The 20,797-nt window shown below is 40.1% G+C and overlaps 1 protein-coding gene across 1 annotated transcript in view; it reads left to right on the forward strand.

Moving 5' to 3' along the window:
- The window catches only part of ATP10D (ATPase phospholipid transporting 10D (putative)), a 596,301-nt gene that overhangs the window by 123,513 nt on the left and 451,991 nt on the right, over nt 1-20,797 (forward strand). The window contains exons 3-5 of the mRNA XM_044060391.1: nt 849-934; nt 18,396-18,502; nt 19,432-19,563. Of these exons, the coding sequence (XP_043916326.1) occupies nt 849-934; nt 18,396-18,502; nt 19,432-19,563 (325 nt within the window). The remainder of the gene's footprint in view (nt 1-848; nt 935-18,395; nt 18,503-19,431; nt 19,564-20,797) is intronic.

Consider the following 20,797-nt stretch of genomic DNA (forward strand, 5'->3'; position numbering starts at 1 on the left):
TATAAATCAAAGTGGAAGGGTAAATGAATGGGGGGTTAAAGAAAGAAGAGGAAAGTAGGATTTTGGGGTGGAGAATCTTAAGCAGATTAACAGCAAACCTATATAATATAGTTATAAGGTAGCAGAAAGTATTCTAAAAACTAAGCCAGCATTTGAGTGGATAAAGGTGTTTCTTTACCAGTTAGGGATAGCTGCAAGTAGGGGTACAGAAAATGTGTATTGCAATTTAGTGGAGAAAATTAAGAAAGGAACAAGGTAATATGAGCAAATAACTAGGAAGTAAACTTACCATAATAGATGTTTGAATGATCACTGTTGCATTAGCTCCTCCCTCCTTCCTCTTGTTTTTCATTTGTTGTTTATGCTAGTGGGTGGACATTATTTTGTTGCTCCTAGAATTTTCATTTTCAGAATTCAGCCCCCACCCCCCACCCCCATTGACATGACTCTGAAGGGCTTTTAGGTTTAGGTGCATGGGAGGTGCACTGAAGCTTTGGAAGCTGGCTTTCTGTTATATCCATGGCAGGATATAACCCATATAGCTAAGGTTAATGCAGCAGTGATCATTCAAACATCTACTGTTTTGGTAAGTTTACTTAAACAACTGTACTTTATCCGTGTTTGACCATCCTAAAACAAGTGCATTAGGACTGCTACAGAATTCAGGAAGCCTTCAGCCAAAGGTGGTTGGTTAGAGTTATTGTCCCCATTGACATGATTGACCTTAACAAGTTGAGTTGTGATAAAATGATAGATGATTTCAGAATTATTATAATGATACCAGGACTCTGAAGCTATTTTTGCTTTTCACAGATTTTGTTTTGATCCTCCTTGTATCTTGATTTTAGGGCTGTGAAGTTGATCCTGAAAAGTTCACCAGCAAAATAGAATGTGAAAGCCCGAACAATGATCTGAACAGATTTCGAGGATTTTTGTAAGTAATTCAGACTTCCCTGATCGCCTCCTTGTTTTTCTCTGATTTCTCACTGACGTCATGAAACAGGATGGCATATATTCATTTGTCACCGTTTGTGTAGCACTCTTGCATCGTCTAGAGATGCAGTAGAAACTAGGTTTATAAGTATCCTTGTTACCTTTGGAAAAGGAAGGGGCTGAAGTTCTGTCCTAGCACTGGTATCTGGGAAATAGCTGACTGACTAATATAGAAATGCATTATAGCCAGGCAGACAAATGATTAACAAAAAGATTTTATGAACTTAAGACCGTGTAGTGTGTTTCTAAGAAAGCTTTGTAATCTGAATAAATAGTTAAACTGAAATAACTAGGTTGCCCTTCTTTGCTGTGCACTGCTTTTTTTTTTTTTTTTTTTTTTGCATGTCTTGATTCACTCATCTTCATCCATCTGTTTTCTTATTATGCTAAAACTGAGGGAGCCATAATACTGCTAACTTGTTAAATTACTTTTGTGGTGTGAGTATACTTTATCTTGTAAGTATAACAAACATGTTTAAATGTATTTTGGAAATGCAATTTAAGCATAAGCACATACCACACACATGCAGACACACATATGTGTGTGTGTGTTTATAACTCTTTGTAAGGGGTAAAGGTTCTAGTTCACCACTTTAAGCCCCTTTTATGTAGCACTGGCAATTAAAAAAAATAATAAAGGTTTGATAGGCTGTGGGGATCTAGCCTCCTTATAAGGAATATAAAAATGTCATGTAAATCATCCGCAGAGTGTAGTAACATGCAGTAATCTGCAGTTTTACTTCTTTGGGTCTTTTGCAGTTAGACCCTAATTCATGAGATAACACATTTAGGCATATTTTTTTGCTCCGATGTTTCAGCATCTGTGTGATAAGTTCCGGGATTGGCAAGCACATCTAGCCTCTTACATAGACCAGATTTGTGTCCTTTGATGCTTCATAGAAAAGTTCTTGTGTTTAGCAGCAAAGAAATGAGTTCACATATGCCTACAGTCATGCTTGCAGAATAAGCTGAATTCTTGTAAATGCACACCTGTGCAGGACCCCTCTCAAAGGCGTGACCAGGCATTGCATCTGTACTTTTCACTTGTTTCACACTCTTAAAGCATTGGAATTGCTAATGCTCACCACTTTAGTTGGACATTATTTCAGGTACAGCTCTGTTAATGTAGAAATGCTAGACCTAGACTATGGCATTGTCTGCTGCTTACAAGTCTTAAGGGTTGCCCTTGAATATTGACTGTGACTGTCTCACTAGAAGGTAGACGTGTCTTTCCCTTTTTCTTTAGGTTTTAGTTTTATCTGCCCTGCATAAACATTTTAAGTTTAGTTCAGTCAATCTTTGTCCATTTTAATACTCAAATTTGCTATCAAGCTTTTCTTTGGCATTCTTAATGTATTTGTTCCCATGAGGGTATAGTTGTCAGGAAAGTTGAGTTCCTGTGTTATCTTGTACTTATTTTTATGGGAGCCTTCCTTATACTCTTTAAACTAGTATATACTCTTCAGTATTTTCAAAGTCTTATTTCTAAAGTCCTAGTACAGACGCATACCTAAAGCTAAGGCAGCAAAATGGTATTTGCAATCTGAAATGGTTTGCTAAGCGTACATAGTGAAATGGTCAGAATGGGGTATACAGAGCTATAAATGGAGTATGATGCTGTCATTTTGGTATTGGTGTAGTCACGTAGCAAGTGTTAGTAAAAAATGCCATTAAAACATGGTGGGTAATTTGAAGACTTTTTGAGATGAAGATGCTTTTTTTCCCCCCGCAGTTATGCTAGCTATATTTTCACAACTGCATTCATTTTATATAAGCTGTGTGACCTATGGGTGAACAAATGGTACGGTCTTATATAAAACATTAAGGCCCACATTGTTGCCAGTGCTGATTGCCATCCAACATGCATGGTTTTGTAGATTAGTGTTTTAAAATATTGTGAAGATGGTATATGCATAATTTGCATTGGTTCAGTGTGCTGCCTCCCGTTGTCATAGATTATTGGAAAACAAGTGGACAATTCTTACACTGATATCTTGGCTCTGTCTTGCACACAACATATCATCTTTTGTTTGACCTTAATGCTAGTTTTTATTGTCAAGTAAAATACTATTTTATTTTGTAAATCAGTAAATTAAATATGGCATCTACAGACAGATATTTGATATTAACAGTAGAGTGTTGCCTATAGTCTACAGAATTGGTTGCATATTTTGCATTTTTTGTAACTCTCATCTTTTATCAGATATTGTAAAACTTATGAAGTGTGCTTTCAGTAGAGGATTTTGGATAAGATTTTTCAGGAAAGCAAGTAGATATCATGTATTTTATGTCCATCTGTGGGTTATCAGGTCTGACACAGGACCTCTGTGTCTTCAGCCCCAGAGCACCACATCCTCTACCCACAATACCCTTCTTTCCTGTTCTTTTCAAATCTCTCTGCCCCATCAAGAGTGGATTGTGATTCTTAGAGCTCTGCTGATCTCAATCATTTTTGGGATAAATGTAGGCTTTTTTCAATTATATTTCCTCTACCCTTAGTTTAGCTATGTGTTTGTAAAGGTTAGGCATTAGGTTAGTAGGGTTATACTTAAGTGTTAGTGATTTTTTATTGTGTGATGTTTGCTTTGACTGAGCTTTATCCTTTTTCTGATGCCTTCCAAAAAAAAACTTGTAGTATAGACATAATATTAGTAATAGCTTTTTCCAGTGTATTGTATAGTTAGTGTCTCTGTATATCTCATAGTTTACCTTTAGATAAGTGAATTTTTTTAGTGTGTGCTGTGGTAGTGCTTTTACTATTGTTAGTGTAGGTCATGGTTATGGAGAAAGAAAAGTCCGGTTTTAAGAGGTTTTGCATGTGGACACAAATTGCCACCACAAGATACAATTGATATATATATATATATATATATATATATATATAAACTAGATACAGACTTTTCCAGCCAGTGTGGCTTTTGGCACCTGAGCTGTTAATGAACATCAGGCCAATCTAGTTTTGAAAGGGATTCACCCACCTTTTTTCATCTCTTAGGCTTCTCCTTATCGTAATAAGAGGAACAAGAACATAGCGAAAGAGCAAGTACAAGAGAAAGCACTTGGAGTTCCTTGATAAATCCCTCTTCGAGGGCTCCCCAAAACTGCCCCAAGATAATGCCTCTTTTGGTGATTTACTAGCATTATTGACAGTGTTGGGGGATGGACCAGGTCAGGTCTTTGACGTGTGCCCATCCACACACTGGGAGGTCCTCCTACTGGATACTCTTAAAGACATGGTGCCACGAATGGCTTGGATGGGACCCAGTGGGGTGAAACTAATTCTTAGGAAACTCAAACCCTGCACCTTGTGTTTGTAAGATAAACCCCTCAACCATTAGGCCACCCTCCCAACCCATGGGAAGCACATGTACACTTTATCAAACTTCACATTGCGTGGATTCATCCAGCTTGCACATTTGACAAAATTTCAGTGAGACCCTGTGGCTAAGTGTCAAACATTTTATTTATTATCATTTGCTAACTGGGTTGGTCCAGCTGAGCCAGGGGCCTATTTTCAGTGGAGACCCGAGGAGAAAAGCTCCAAATCCAAGTTACAATTTTACAAAAATGTTTGCACATTTTAAAGTTTATTTGATACAATTACAATGGAATACAGTCTAGAAGTTATACATCAAGAATAAGAAACACTAATTTATACAACTGTGTTCAAGTTACATAAGATGGTCTAGTATCAGAAGTATATTATTCTGCAAGAATATATACAAGTAACAGTCATAAACTACACAAGTAAAAATATGTACATGAACAAGATGTTGTATAAGTAGAGCAATAATTAGAAAGAAAATAGAAAATAAGAAATAGCAAGAAAGCAGGAGGATTTCAGGTTGGAGCTTGACAAGGACAGGACCAAGTATTTTGTAGGTATTGTTTTAGCTCAAGTTTCAGTTATGTTTTCTGAGGAATATGTCTTATGTCGAGGGGAAGGGCATTCTAGGTATGAGCGACAGAAAATTTATATAGGGACTTTCCAATATTCTTTGTAGGTTTGTAGATGTCTAGGATATGTTTGTCAGATATATGAAGCTGATGCCATGGGTTATAGAGTGTTACAATGTTCGAGATGGAGGGACAGGATGTGGGGTTAAAAAGAATAGTGTGTGTAATGTGTAGGTGTGGAAGAAGTAATTGTGTCTGGAATTCAGGCCATTGTAAAGATTTAAGGGCGAGGCAATGGTGGGTTTTATAGGGTAGACTGGAAGCAAATTTAGCTATTTTGTTGTAAGTTTGTTCTATTTTGGAGATTAGAGATGAGTGAAGATTAGTAAGGACTGCAGCTGCATACAGAAGACAGGGTAAGAGAAGAGACGTGGCTAGTGAGGGTTTGGTGGAGGGTAAGAGTAGTTTCTGATTATGGTACTGAAGACCAAGTTTCTGGTGTGCATTTTTTATGCAGTGATGGATATGTATGTCAAATTTAAGTTCATCATCGATAGTAACACCAAGTAATTTAGTATAAGGTTTGGGACTGATGATAGTGTTAAGTGAGGTAATGGAGGAGGAGGATTTATGGTGAGCTAGTGTTTTAGGAAGGAAAAGAAGCAGTTTTCTTTTCTTTTTTTTTTTTTTTTGGATTTAGTATTAGTTTGGAGGTGAAGGTGTCATGGGTAAACGCAAGGAGTTCTGGGATACTGTGTGTGGAGGTAATACGGGTCGAGTCATCAGAATATTGTAAGAGTGTGGAGAGGTTAGTGGCAGTGTGTAATTGGTTGGTGAAGATATTGAACAATAGTGGACCCAGTATATAGAGCCTTGGGGAACGCCAGTGTTGACAGGTAGAAATGGGGAAGTAACTGATTGCCAACGAATAGATTGCTGTCTGTCAGATAAGTAACTAGAGAACCAGTTTATAGAGGGGGTCAAGAGATGGAAATCAGAAAGTTTGGATAACATTTTGGGGTGAGACCATATCAAAAGCTTTGGAGAGATCAAGGAATAGACAGGAAACTAGAAGGTTGTTGTCACGGGCTTCTGCAACAGTTTGGATGAATGAGAGTAGTGCAGTAGATGTGCTGTGCTGGGGTCTAAATCCATGCTGGGTCGGTGTTAAAAAATTATCTAGCAAGTGTTTAATTGGGTGTGGACACATTTTTCGAGAATTTTGGAAAGGGGGAGAGAGTATAGTAATGGGCCAATAGTTGGATGGGTCAGTGGAGTTTCCACCTTTATGGAGAGGGATAGTGAAAAAGGCTTTCCATATGTCGGGGACAAGGCGTTCAGTAATGCAACGATTTATGAGAATAGAGACAAGGTAGGAAATTAATTTGGCAGTGATTTTAAGGAAGAGGGGGGGTAATTTATCAGCAGAAGGTGAATAGGGTTTGAGTTTATTCAGTTGGGTTTTGATGAATGTCGTGGGAACAGGTTGAAAGGAGAAAGTATTGGAGGAAGAGGGTCTGGGAGGTAAGGGCAGAGCAGAGGCAGTGGGACTTTGTTGAGTTAATTTTTGCATTGTTTCAGTGACGTGATTGTTTAATAGAGCAGCAGTCTCGTTGGCAGTATGGCAAGGGAAGGTGTTGGGGGTCGAGGGTTACTGCAGTGGAGGATTTTGTTAATGGTAGACCAACATTTTTTGGGGTTCTTTGTGTGGGCTATATTGGTTGGAGTTAAGGAATTTTTTTTGTCTTTAACGACTAGTTTTTTACACACATTTCTAAGTTCTTTGTAATGTTGTAGTAGGGAGGGGGTTTTATTCTTGATCCAAGTTTTCCAGGCAGCATCTCTCTGATGCATAAAAGAGCATGTTTGTTTAGTGAGCCAAGGGGCACAGTTTGATTTTACCCTGATTTTTCTGGATGGAGCCATGGAGTTGAGTACATCTGGAAATATGTTGTTGAAGGTAGTTACAGCATCGTTAAGGGGGAGGTTATGAAGGAAGGTCCAACTGATGTTGGATAGTGTAGAGTTGAACTTAACAGGATTGAGTTGTCAGATTGTGACATTCTCTGTGGTGGTGTTCTTTGGGTGAATGTGTGAAATCTCTATGAATATAGGTAGGGGAATGGTCACTTAGTGAGTTAGCAGGAATGCCAGGGCTATAATAGAGACTGGGATCGGAAGTAAGTATCCAATCTATTATAGAACCGGTAGTAGAGTTTTTGTTGGTCCTGTGGGTGAGGTAAAAAGTTGGTGGAAGCCAAATAGATTGAGGCTCTGAGTAGGTGGTGAGGAGGAGAGTGAAGCCCAGTCAATGTTGACGTTGCCAAGTATAATGGTTTCATAGGGAACATGTTGGGTGAGTCAGGAAAGAAAGTTTTCGAGAATAGGGATGTTGTCACCTGGAGGGATTATAGATGGATACTATGGCGAATTTTTTGTGAGGGTTGAGATGACAGTTTGCCATAAGGATTTCAGCAGGGTCAAAGCTGGGTATGGAATTTGTGAGTGGAGAAGAGAGTAAGTTTGTCAGAGTAAAGGATGGCTACTCCTCCAACTCTCATTTGTTCTATCAGCACAAAAGATGTAGCCTGGGGGTAGCATTTCAGAGTTGGAGATGTGAGATTTTAACCAGGTTTCTGAGAGGGCTAGGATATGAGGGGAGTTCAGATCGATCCAAGAGTGCAAAGCAGTAATGATGTTAACGGTGCTTTGGATATTCAGAGAGAAAATAATTAGAGATTTAGGTAAGGGAGAGTGAAATTGGGGTAGTGTCTGAGGGGGAAGGTAGGAGGTGATAGCTTGTGAGAGTTAGGGGAGATAGATCCTAGGTTGGGGTGGTTGTTGCCATCCAAGAGTAGAGTATCTAGGAACCCAAGCAAAGAGGAGAATATGATTAGAGTAAAGGGAGTTCTGTGTGTTGTTGATTTGGAAGGAGAAACCTTAGTGTATGTTTTTATTGTAAAGAGGTCAGAGGGAGAAATAGGAAATAGGTATGGGGAGATAAGGAATGTGGGGGTGTTGAAGAGTGAGTGGTAGTTGAGAGAGGGGTAGGTGGTGTTTTCTGGTAATGTAGTGGACAGCAGTAAGATGTTGACAGTGATAGTAGGAGGAGGGGGGGATGGTAAGGTAAAGTGGTGACATATTGGAGGAGATATGTGGTGGCTATTTAAGTGTAGCAGTGAAGACATTCATTGTGAAGACTTAGACTCCGGAGGCTCAGTTGTCAACCATGCAGTCTGTTACAAATGTTTCCATTAGGCTGTTTTCCAAAGTGGTTAATGGTATGTCTCGAGGAGCAGGAACTGACATTGCCATTCATCATCATACCTAGATGCTTTTGTGTAGTTTTTGCGGACTGCTTTAAGGCATCCTTTGTCAATGCTGCATTCAGTGTTTCTTCCCTTTTGGCCTAAAGTTGAAGGAGATGTTAGCTAAGGTAAGCAAGATGGAAAGATCGTCTGCCATTACAGTGTGTTTTACTACCCCTCAATGATCCTTCTACAGGAATCAGAGGTGGGGCAAGTGCCTCTTTTTTCATAATGTGCAGCAGCCTTCTAGGACACTCCTGGAGAAGGTTCTCCCTGTGGTAGGTAGGTAACCATAATAGATGCTGCCCACACAGCAGAAGTGGTCCACAGAATCAGGGTTTTCTTGGAGTTTCTCCTGGAGACCCTTTCGGCACTCAAGGAGATTTCTCCACTTTTAGCCTAGGGCCAGTCATTACCAATTTCAGACTCTTCTCTTTGGTCTTATTATATATAGCAGTAATAACAACCTGGCTCAGGATGATTGGCTCCTCACTGCTTCCCCAAGAGCATATCTTATCAAGGCTCGAGTCTCATTACTCCAGCTGTGTCTGTCCTTAGGCATAATGTTGAGTTATGAAAAGGCCAGCCTGAAACCTGTGCAAGTATTGAAATTTTATAGGCTGCCATTTGGATATGGCCACTCAGCCAAGCGTCCATCATCCATATTAGCTTCCCTTCATCTGTAGGTGTCTCACATTCTTCAGGGTCTCAAACCTTTGGCAACTGTGGTTCTCAGTCTCTTAGGGTATATAGCTGCATCTGTCTTTCTTTATCATGCATGACATGTAGTACATTTATATAAATGACAATAAACCATAGCAGTGTCAGCTTCAAACAAACTGTGCCAACACAACTGTAGCTGCAAACATTATACATCACTTTTAACATATCCAGTCATTGTTAGTCAACCATTACATATCTCATTCAAATCCTGCCTTCTTTTAAGCCTCATTCCTCCGCTGAATGTATTGATCCCACAGTTCCCATTTTTCCTATGTAATTTGCCCCTACCCTTTTCTAAAGATCCCAGTTCCGGTTGTTTTGTCTCTCTTACTATCTTCACTGCTTCTGCTAAAGTTGGTTTAGACTTTGTTTTCTAATAATTGCCTTTTTGGCAGCCACCATAATTAGAGTCAGCAAGGCCTTACAATGTGTAGGCAATTCCAAGTTTGTATCATAGCTCAAAAAAAATGATTTCCCTAGTCACGCCAACTTGCTCATCCAGCATGTCCAACAGAGCAGTCTGCAGGGCATCTTTAAAGTTTACCAACTCATTATACTCCCAGAATATGTGTTTGCAGTTATCTATTTCTGCTCCATCACACCTCCAACAGTTGCTGTCTGCCTGAGAAAAAAAATCTTTGAAGTCTGCTTGGGGTATAAAAATATCTGTGTAAGCACTTTCAGGCATAGATCTGACATCTCCTAGATATTATTGCATATTTGGGAGACATATGTATATCCCCCATTGTTTTTGTGAATTGCTTATCTAATCTCTCTTCCCAGTCCATCCTAAACTCCTCTGATTGATTCTTATAGGTTTCATGCAGTATTTTATATGCTGTACTAATTGTTCCTTCCTTCCTTAATGGCAACTTCTGTTCTAAATTCTACTTAAAACACTCTACCAGTGCTGGTTTTTCATTTAGGATCCCCCATAGCTTTCTCTTTGCCTATACTCTAATATCAATCTTTGATGAGTTCAGAGCATACCTGCAGTCTTGCTTGCATAATAAGCTGAATTCTTTTAAATGCACACCTGTGCAAGACCCCACTCAAGGGTGTGGGGGGCATTGTATCTGTACTTTTCACTTGTCTCACACTCGTAAGGCACTGTAAGGCAATCTTTAGCTTGCAGTCCAAATAAGTTCTTGACATCTTCCCATTCTGTTATATGTCTAGTTATTTGTTCCCAGCACCTTGGTTCCTTTGCCAATTTTCTCCAATATATTCCCCCCCTTACTGAGAGTCTGTATCCCTAATTGTAGTCATTCCTATCTGCAGAATCTCCTTTCTCCATTCCTGTGTTGGCTTAGTTTTTAGAAGACCTTCTGCTGCTTTATGAATATAATATTCTGTATGATTATTGTTCACGTTAAAGGTCTGCATCCAGAATCCCAGTCTCTTCCTGTTAATTGAGTTTCCTCCCTGTTTCATCATCATCTCTTTCTTTCCGCTTTAAAATTATAGTTTTAAGCTTGTGCTAGGTATAGGAGCCTTATCAGCTGCATCTATCTTTTTTTGTTCCTCTAACAAGGTTCCATGCGATGGTTACAGTGGACTCTAGCAGTTCATTGGTCTTATGTCACATCCTAAGGTCTTCCCAGTGTTTCTGACAAACATTTGTCACCACCACATTTGATGGTGGCTGGACTTGCCACTGGTGGTGGCAGGGTGACCTTTTGTTCTTCCCCATCCTCAGGCAATGGCCATGATGGATGCTTCTCTTCTTGGGTGGGGGTGGACATCATTTCAAAGGGAAGGCTATTCAGGGGACATGGTCAAAATTCAAGGCCAATCTCACATCAGTGTCTTGGAGATGAGTGCTGTTCTAGCGCTGCAGGCCTTTAAGGACTTCCCTAGAGGTATGCTTGCCATTGAAACAGGTGTGTATTAGGCTTATAACCACCGTGGCCTTTGCATCCCAAATCTAGGACAAGTTCTGGTACCCCTTGATAAGTGTAAGCAGGGGCTTGGGAGTTGAACCATTTAAAGGCTGCCTATGGCCATTAGAGACATGGGTGCCAAACTAGGGAAACATTTCCTGTTCCCCATCCAGTTGTCCAAGTTACACTTAAATTGGGCTAGGGAGGAACTCTGCTTCATACGGAGGGGGCCTGTTCCAGAGAAGGGGTAGTCTCTAGGATATATTCCTGTCTCTCCAGCAGGTTCTATGCTTACCACAGGCAAAATTAAAGTTTAGAGTGGATAATTCTGTATATTGTTAGTCAAAAGCAGGTAGTTTCTAGTTCAGATATTTTTACCATTATCTGTCTTATTGAATACGTTTTCACTTTCCTTTGCAAGTCTTTTCTGGTTTGTATATTTCCTTCTAAAATAAAGGTTTAACTTATTTCAAGTTAAGAATTTTATTACACAGCTGAGTTGTTGAGGTTGATGTTTTATTTATTGTCTTAAGAGTCTTTGCATTTTACCTTTATGCTAAACTTTGTGTGGTCTTTTCCTGGAAAGGTGACTGCTCAGAGGTATTTGCTTCCACTGGAATATTTAAAGGTTGGCTTAATTTTAAGACTAAAAAACATAAGGCTCATTCTTGGTTTGCTGGTTTTGATTAGCAGGTGACAGCGTAACGTAAAACTTGACAAGGAGGATCATGTTGCTAGAGTGTCACCATTTACACCACCATTATGAAAATCTTTGCGTGCGCCAGTGCATGCAAAAATAATTCTGGCCAAGTTTCAACTACTGTTAATAAGGTCATACTGAAAGGCACTGATCTTGGTCTGATGAGAGATATGCTGGGGAACCAGTGATTATAACTATGATATGCAGCTGTGCAGTGGGCTTTACTAAGTGTGGAAGGTGTCGGCTATTACCTGAGACAGAAGTATGTATTTACCGTACACCCTTAAAGCCAGTTGCCCTAAATATTTTGCTGGCAGCACTGGTGAGAATGAAAGCTCAGCAGATATTGACAGCAGTGTTGCAGGAACTGAATTCTGTAGCCCTTTCCATCAGATATTAATTGTGGCTACAGGTAACATTATAAGCCTGCTCTTCACAGGGTGTGCCAGGACATTATGGACTACTTAACTGTGGCTCAACACAAGTAGTTCCTCAATTGGAGGTTGTTTTTTGTCCTTTGTTGAGGAGTACGTGTCCTCCTTTGGATTTAAATCTGTTTATTATAAAATATGTTCATGATGCTATTCACTGCTGCAGTAGCCTCATCTGTATGGATTATATCCTGCCAAGGATACAACAACCTGCCAACTTTGAAGGATTCAGGGCACCTTCACACACCCAGACTGTCAAGTAGCTCGAGCTGCTGTATTCTCCCTCATGTAAAGAATACTGCAACACATGAATAGAAGGATGTAGAATAGTGGTGTAAGACCTTACCATATAACCATAGATGTCCTTCCCTTCTCTGTTGCAGTATTCTGTCCCACCTTCCTTCCTTCCCTGGGTGCATTGAATATCTTACCTTGGACTGTATCTCCTCCTGGGGCTTCAGTTCAGAGGATGGTGCACTCTTACGTCACGTTTATAGCCTACATCCAATAGCAGCCTGCGTCAGACATACCGAGCAACCTAAGGTAGTTAAAGACTTTGATATACTGTCTGACATTGGGTCAGCTTGGCAGGCAACTCCTTAATGTAAAGAATACTGCAACAATGAAGAACAGGACATCTGTGGTTATGGTATATTCTTACACAACTATTTTTTCCAAAGAGGGACAGAACCAGTTCCTCCTTCCCAGGTGGGAAGGATTTTATTGAAGGATGTTTTCAGTGCCAAAGAAAGAAAGTGTTTGGAGATCAGTTCTGGATCTTTCTTTCCTAAACCTGTTTGTGATCGTGCCCAAATTCAAAAGGATGTCACCTCAGAACCGTTTGCATCATCTTCCTCATTCAAGTTTACTGGTAACACTGGATTTAAAAGATGCTTATCCCATCCCTATTCATCCGGACTTCAGGTGTTTCTGTCTGGATCACAGTATTAGTTCCCTGTCTTACCCTTTGGACTGTCCACTGCACCAAAAGTATTCACAAAGTGTCCAGCTCAAGTTATAGCTCATTGCAGATTGCAGGGTATCCACATTTTTACATATTTAGGCAACTTGCTTGTCTTTACAGAGTCCTTTTCATAGTGTCAGGAGTCTTTCATTTGTACGAGAGATCTCTTACAAAAACTAAGAGAACTTTCAAAAGTGTCTTTTGACTTCACCATGCAGGATTGTGTTCCCGGGCTGTCAGCTAGACACCTCAGTTCAAAGAACTTTTCTTCCACAGAAAAAAATAGTTCTCATGATACTTTTGGCAAGCATCCACATGAGAAGGATGCAATAGTGCCTGAAGTCTCTCTGGTCCCAGCACCAGCATCCTTTTCCTTGTCAAATCCCAGTGCTGGGGTTTGTAGAAGAGAAATTACTTGGTGGAGACTACAAATACTCAAATCCAGTTCTCCCCCTCTCTCCCTCCCTGTTACAAAGCAGTCAGTTACCATAGACACTTCAGACGTTTCTGTGGGAGCAGTTTCAGGAAGGATAAAGGTGCAGTGTCTGTGGGATACCCAAAGACAGATGCAAGCACGTAAATGTGAGAGATGCTTTTCCTGATTAAGGCACTCAACTCTCTGAATAATCTTTGGTCCCCGGGACCTCTTCAAGTTGTTATAGAAAATAGCACAGTCCTGTGGTACATCAACAAGCAGTGGGGAAACAGATGATATGATACCACCTTTGCAGATCAGCCATGTTAACTTGGAATATAGCTTCACAGCACAGTCCTGCTCTACAGGCATCCTGCAATCTATCGGAGCAAATTTTGTGCACAAGCTAAGCAGGAAAAGGACAGGTGCTCGCGAATGGAAATTAGATTGGGGTCTTCCAAGATTTGATATATCTGTGGAGAGTTCAAGTATAGACCTGTTTGACTCTTCTCTGAACAATTGGCTGGCAAGAGTCTGCTCCAAGATTCCATGCAAGAAGTCCTGGAAGACAGATGCCTTTTCTTTTTCTTGGACAGGAATGTGTTCTTTTCTACCCTTTCCACTTATAGCCATCATATTTCTGAAGATTCAGAAGGAATCCCCCAAGATAATTGTGCTGACACTCTTCTCACCCAGACAACCGTGTTTCTTCCTTGTTTTGGAAATGGCCAGGGGCAGTTACTGCAAGCTTCCTCAAAGACTGGATCTGCTAACATAAGAATAGGGGATGTTTGATACACCTTGCCATCCATCAACTTCACCTGACTGCCTGGATGATAGGGTCTTAATTCCCTTTTGGGAATCTGTTTGCTAAGGACATTGCACAGTTAGTAATGCCTTCTACTAGAAAATTGTATATTAATAAATAGAAAAGGTTTTCCAGTTGGTACTAACAACATAACCAGCACACATTTAGGGCTAGTTCTCTGGCTTTACAATATTTATATTATTTACTGTCCTTATGGCCTTTCTCTTACTTTCTCCATCATTGTTAATTTATCAGCCATTTTAGTATGTCTGCAAATGGATCCTCCTCTTTCAAGGCAGTCGCATGTCAAAAAGTCCTTGAAAGGAATTATGATAAGAAGCTTCCAAGTAAACCAGTGTGGGATCTTAATTTTATGTTACAGAAACTTTTACTTGCTCCATTTGATCCAGGTAATCTGGCTGACTTGAGGTTCTTAACATGGAAAATAGTTTTACTGATTGCTCAGATGTCTGCACAAAGGCTACCTGAGCTGCAAGCTCTTATGGTGAATCAAACCTAACTCATTTTCCACAAGGACAGGGTGTTTTTTTTGAGAGGTAATCCTTGTTTTATGCCTGAAGTAGTATCTGAGTTTACTTTGTCAAGCTATCCATCTCACCGTTTTCTTTCCTGACACTAAAAATATGGGAGAAAGGATAGTCCATACCTTGTGTGTCCACGGACATAAATAGGTACTATCTAGACAGAACTAAATCCTGCAGATCATCAGATCAGTTGTTCATTTCTTGTGAACGTAAGAAGGGGCAACCTGTGTCTGCTACTTGGTCCTCTGTGCATACATTTACAATTTCTTCTCTCGGTCTAGATCATACTTTGCTAGGACCTTTCTCCAGGGGCTCTTAGACCCTCCTCCTTCCACCTCCCAAATCCCAAATCCCAAATATAGTTAGCTATGGTAATTTACTCGGATAGTGAAGGCTATTGCAGCAGTGATCAGTAGGAAGAAAATGGTACAGTTATGCAAGTTCGACTTACCATAACAGTAGATGTTCAAATGATCACTGCTGCAGTAGTCACTTGCTCCACCCCCTTCTTTTTTTATGTGTTTTTTGTGCCAGTTTTTTGTTATTCCTAGCTCTGGCCTTTCAAAGCTCAGCCTCCCTGTCTCTGCTGACAGGAAATCTCTGAAGAGCATCATTTCAAGTTCTTGTGCATGCAATTTTTTTTTTTTTTTTTTGTCTGAAGAAAATGTAGTATGAACTGTAGAGCAGATATGTAGTGTTGTTTATGAAGGAACAAAACCTTATTCCTGGTACTATTTGGATAGTAACAGAAGATGAAATGATGGTGCTGGGGGAGTATACCATGGAGGTAGATTGTGATGTTCATATGGCTGGCATGTATGAAGTGTGCAGTGGTATTGTGTTAAAGTTGTGTGTGTCTGTGTGTGAAAACTCAATAAGGGACATTGTACAGTATTCTGGACAGCTGAGAGGTATGCACTGCACAAGTAATGTATCTTTAAGGTTACCATACGTCCGGGTTTCTCCGGACACGTCCTCTTTTTTGGGCTCCTGTCCGGGCGGTTTTTGAAAATTCTGCGATTTGTCCGGGTTTTAATCGCAGAATTTTCAAAAGCAGACATCCCTGTTTTGGAGTTGTTTTTTTTTATTGGCTCATATACCGGTATACAAGCCAATCGAAAAGCGGAGCTCTGTTCAGTGCGTAACAGCTTGATGTTCCGCATTGAAAAGAAGAGGGTCCACTGTGCGTGTTTTTGATTGGCTCGTATACCAGTATATGAGCCAATCAAAAAGCGGGGCTCTGTTCAATGCGGAACTGCTTGATGTTGAACAGAAGAGGGTCTGCTGTGCGCGTTTTTGATTGGCTACCGGTATACGAGCCAATCAAAAATCCCCAAACACGGACTTTTTTTTTTTGCTTCCAGCACATATTATTTCATCCTCTTAGGTTGAAGAGCAAAAATTATGGTAACCCTATGTATCTTGGCTTAGACACCTGAAAACAATACAGAAATGAGTTGACTATTTCCACAGAAACAAAACACACATTTCATGCCATTTAAAAAAATGAACTGCAACAAGCATTGCCAGCAGTACAACACAAAGATGCAACCTATTTCACAGTTGCACAGACTTAAATGGAACTCCTTGAAAAGTAGCTCCATGTAAAATATCAAAACATCCAGTGCAACATTCATTAGATTGCAAAACTTGAGTGTGAATGCATTTACATTGCTTTTATCTTGTTGCAGTTGAAGCCCTGGAAGAAAATAAGAACAAGTTTCTGAAAAAGCTTACTATGTTTCAATATTTCCAGCTGTACTCAAGCCCTGTTAACCTAACATGACTTCATGCTGGGGAGCAGAACTTCACAGAAAAATTAGTTTCAGAATGCCAGCAAAAGCTGTTGTCTTGACAGTTTCAGTTAGGCATTATTACATATAGAGTGTTAATGCTAGCAGTTAAAGTGTATGCACATGAAGTAGAATAGTCATATGATGATGTACAATTCCCAAACATTAATAGGAGAAGAGTGAAGACAACGTACAAAAGGGTAAATAATGAAGACATTATGGAAAGGGTTGGAGTGGGGGAGAGGAGATAGAATAGGGAGCCTTTGAAAGGAGCAGGAAAACATTAGGAAGGCCTGATGTGCAGGGGAGGTACGGAAATCTGAGCAAAGACAATATGATTATCCTGGGAGGGATGAACAGTGATGGCTGCAATTCTCATAGTGATGAGATTGTAGTAAAGCTTTGAAATGATGGGCATTTTTGATTTCACAAAGTGACGTAAAGGCAGAGCACAATTAGTCCCCCTTGCAGTTTTGCAGAATCTATGTGTTTCCACCCTATGTCTGTGACCAGACAACTTGATATTGTTGTACACTCCCAAAGAAGTGTAAATAGGTACTGCACTGATTGTGTGGGCATATTCACTGTAAGACTAAATGTTTGAATACAAGGATCACTACTGCGTTATAGGCTTACTACCTCCTGACTCATAGGATTTTGTCTTTTTTGTACATTCAGGAAGGCAGAGAACTTGGTGGTAGAGGCAGTCTTCTGTTACTTACTTGACCCTCCCTTATTTTGGGAAAGTGCATGTTGGTGTGAATAAGGCAGTACTGCACGAGCAGGCTATAGAGGCACATTTTGGGTGACAGTCGTTCATTTAAAAAGAACTGATGATGGTGTGGGCTGCTTTGCCTTTTGTACTGAATATACTACTGACCTCAAGGTCAGATACAAGGGGAAACCAGTCCTGTACAAGGTCATCCAACACTCCAGAGGTCAGGCTAGATAAGTAGACATCCGCATTCAGCTAATTCCCAAGCATTCCAAGTGATACTGCAGGGGTAATCCTTGTATGCATCGCTTTTTACATAAAGTATGCTCACACAGCTGTACTTCGGGCATTTTTTTTTATACTGACTGAAATCCTGAAAGGTGTGTGCTGAGGTAGTCCATCAATGGTCATGGCATTGTTAGATGAATGGACCAAGTAAATAATTGTGGTTATGTTCAGAGCATTGCTAGGAATATCTAACTCCAGACTTAAGTGGTTACTATGGATGCTGCAGCACAAGTGACTGGCAAATGCAACCGAGAATCAAATTTGGCAAGCTTCTAAACTTTGGAGGGAGTCATTACTACATGAGAACTAGAACATGAGGGCATATATCAGAAGTACCAGAAAAGTGCGGCTTTTCACCAGCAGCTAGATACTTGGCCTGTATAATTTGCCCAGCTGTTTTCTGCCTTTTGTGTTCCCATAAAGCCTGTGCATTTCCCCGTAGCTTTCACCATCTAACCATCGTAATGTACTTTTGTGTACTTGACCTTCTAACCTTCCTATTTCCAGTGTAGCTTAATGTGGACTCTTGTAGTACAAATTATTTTTCTGCTGATTAATAACTATGGGAAGTTGAGTGGTGGAAGAGCAGGGGAGGTGATTTAGGGACTGATCATTACCAACTGTCTCACTTCAGTTGTTGAGAGGAAGTGGTCCTGTCTGCTGCTGTAGGAGGCAGGGGAATAATGCAGCAGCACAGAGGACCATGACATACTTCTTGGCGTACCAGATAGTGCCTTTGCACTGTAGCCAGGTTTTGCGGCATTTGCAGTAGCGCAGAAGCTTAATTGGATTGGTTTGGTTTAATTTGAAATGGGTGAGGTCAACTTATGAATTAGTTATTACATGTAAAACTTTACCATCTGACAAACAGATCTGGTACAGTGCTTGACAGTTTCCTACTTTTGTAACACTCTTCAAATTTTTCTTTGCAGAGAACATCAAAACAAAGAACGTATAGGTCTAGGCAAGGAAAACCTGCTGTTACGTGGTTGTACTATCAGGAATACAGAGGCTGTTGTTGGCATTGTAGTGTATGCAGGTCAGTATGAAACATGTAAAGAACACAGTGGTAGAGGCTTTAAGAAAAAGCCTATGCATGCACTAAAAGGTTACATACAGTAACAAGGAGAGCAGAACTCCGTAATCATAACTAATTACAGATCTTATCTGCATGGTGCCTTGTGTTTAACTTAAGGGTAAATATGGTGTATGGCTTCACCCACAGTGCATTTCATTATACACCTCTCTGTCAATCAGCCTGATGGCCTTTCTAGCAAATCTGTTTTAAGTTGTATGTCTTCTGCTTCTTCCACTGGTATGACTGTAGAAAACGTACTGAATTTCTCAGCATATTTTAATAAATTTCCTGTCATTTACAAAGATGGACTTGTTGACTACCCTTTGTCCTGGAGAGAATAATGGTGTGATTTCTGGAAAGAAGTAAATTGTAAATGCTACAATGCTTCATCTTTACTTTGCTAATAGTATTGCAAAATCTACTTTGCGCTGTCATGTAACTTTTTTCATATGCCTGCATGAACAGTTTTCGGAGCAGTAGACCCAGTGCAGGCAGCATCCATCCATGCTTGATGTTGCTAATTTGTTGTTGACACCCAATGTTAAGAGTACCTGTTGTGGCAGTGTCTCATACTTCTATGTTAGTACCTTCACCCCACTCTAGGAAGAATTGTCATCATGGGTGCTGTCCTCCTCCTGGTCATATTTCCAGTTACCAGAATTTGTAACTGGATTTTGCTTGGTGATGTCATTAAAAACAGAGATGGCTGTTGCAATGATGGTAATTATAACAAGAGATTCCCAGCAAAACCAGATGGGAGAGTCTAGTTTGAGTTGTTGTCATCATTTCAGTGTCTGTATAATCTAATGTAATATAAGCATTATGGGGAAAAAATGAAAAAGGACTGCATGATTTGGCTTGGATTTTATCATACCATTTTTTTAATCAAGGTCATGAAACCAAAGCAATGCTGAATAACAGTGGACCCCGTTACAAACGCAGCAAGCTGGAGAGGCGACTCAACACTGATATTTTATGGAGTGTAGTTCTTCTCATTGTGATGTGTCTTATTGGTGCTCTAGGTAAGTCAGGAATTGCTCCTGGTCACCATTTGTAACAAAAGGTTTGGGATCATAGACATTAAATAGAACAGCCTAGAAAGGGATTTGTTCCCAGTGGTTGCCATGCAGAGAACAACTAAGCTTTATGCTTGCTGTTTATCCATATTGCTGTGAATAACGCATTGACTGTGAGTGCAGGCAGTTCTGCAGGCTTAAAAAACTGAAACGATACCCATGCTTATTTATTTACATATGTCTTTTAAGTATCTTCTTGAACATTTAGCTTATCAGTAATGACCCTGGCCAGACTGGAAAAGACACTGACTTTCTCTTTCAAGATTTATGTAAGAACGTTTCATTCAGCTGAGTCTTCTTCTTTCAACTTATCCCGGTTAGGGGTCATCACAGCGGATCACCTGTCCGCTCATGATTGACGGTACCTCTCCTTTAATGTGCATATGTTGAGTATTGTAGAGCTATGGTCCATTTGTAAATCCTGAAAGTAGGGATAATTTCTATCACAAAAACTTGTACTGTCTCTTGTTAGTTGTACTAACCAGGCTATTTTTTGCCTGTTGTTCCCTAATATTTTACAGTGGTTCTCAAGCCTTTGTCTACTAGTCTCATGTTAGGCACTAAATCTGATTGTTGCCCACTTGCATAATAGCTTTCAGCTATTGCTTACCATTTGTTATAATGGTCTGAAAACCGGTAAGTATGCGCTAGTTCAGGAATTTCAGGAATATGATGAAAAGTATGAATCACAGAGTGAAGAATGAGAGCAGCTGGAAAACGTTTTCCTGTAGGTCTAAGCTTTTTATTTTCAGTCTTTGAAAAAGTTTAACCAAACAAGTATTTATGGGATTCTCCTGATTACAAAAAAAGCCCTAGTAGCTTTTTGATTTCTGGTAAATTACCAATATTGCAGTCAATCAGTATGGTTTCATGCCGGGAAAGAGCACTACAGATGCGATGTTTGCTCTGAGAGTGTTGATGGAGAATTACAGAGAATGTCAGGAGGAGTTGCGTTGTGTTTTTGTAGACTTAGAGAAAGCATATGACAGGGTGCCTAGAGAGGAGTTGAGATATTGTATGAGGAAGTCAGGAGTGTCAGAGAAGTGTGTAAGAGTGGTACAGGATATGTACGAGGGTAGTGTGACAGCGGTGAGGTCTGCGGTGGGAGTGACGGATGCGTTTAAGGTGGAGGTGGGGTTACATCAAAGATCAGCTCTGAGCCCTTTCTTATTTGCAATGG

The sequence above is a fragment of the Protopterus annectens genome, chromosome 2.part0, assembly GCF_019279795.1.
Source record: "Protopterus annectens isolate FY-2018-M chromosome 2.part0, PAN1.0, whole genome shotgun sequence".
NCBI classification, from domain to species: domain Eukaryota; kingdom Metazoa; phylum Chordata; order Ceratodontiformes; family Protopteridae; genus Protopterus; species Protopterus annectens.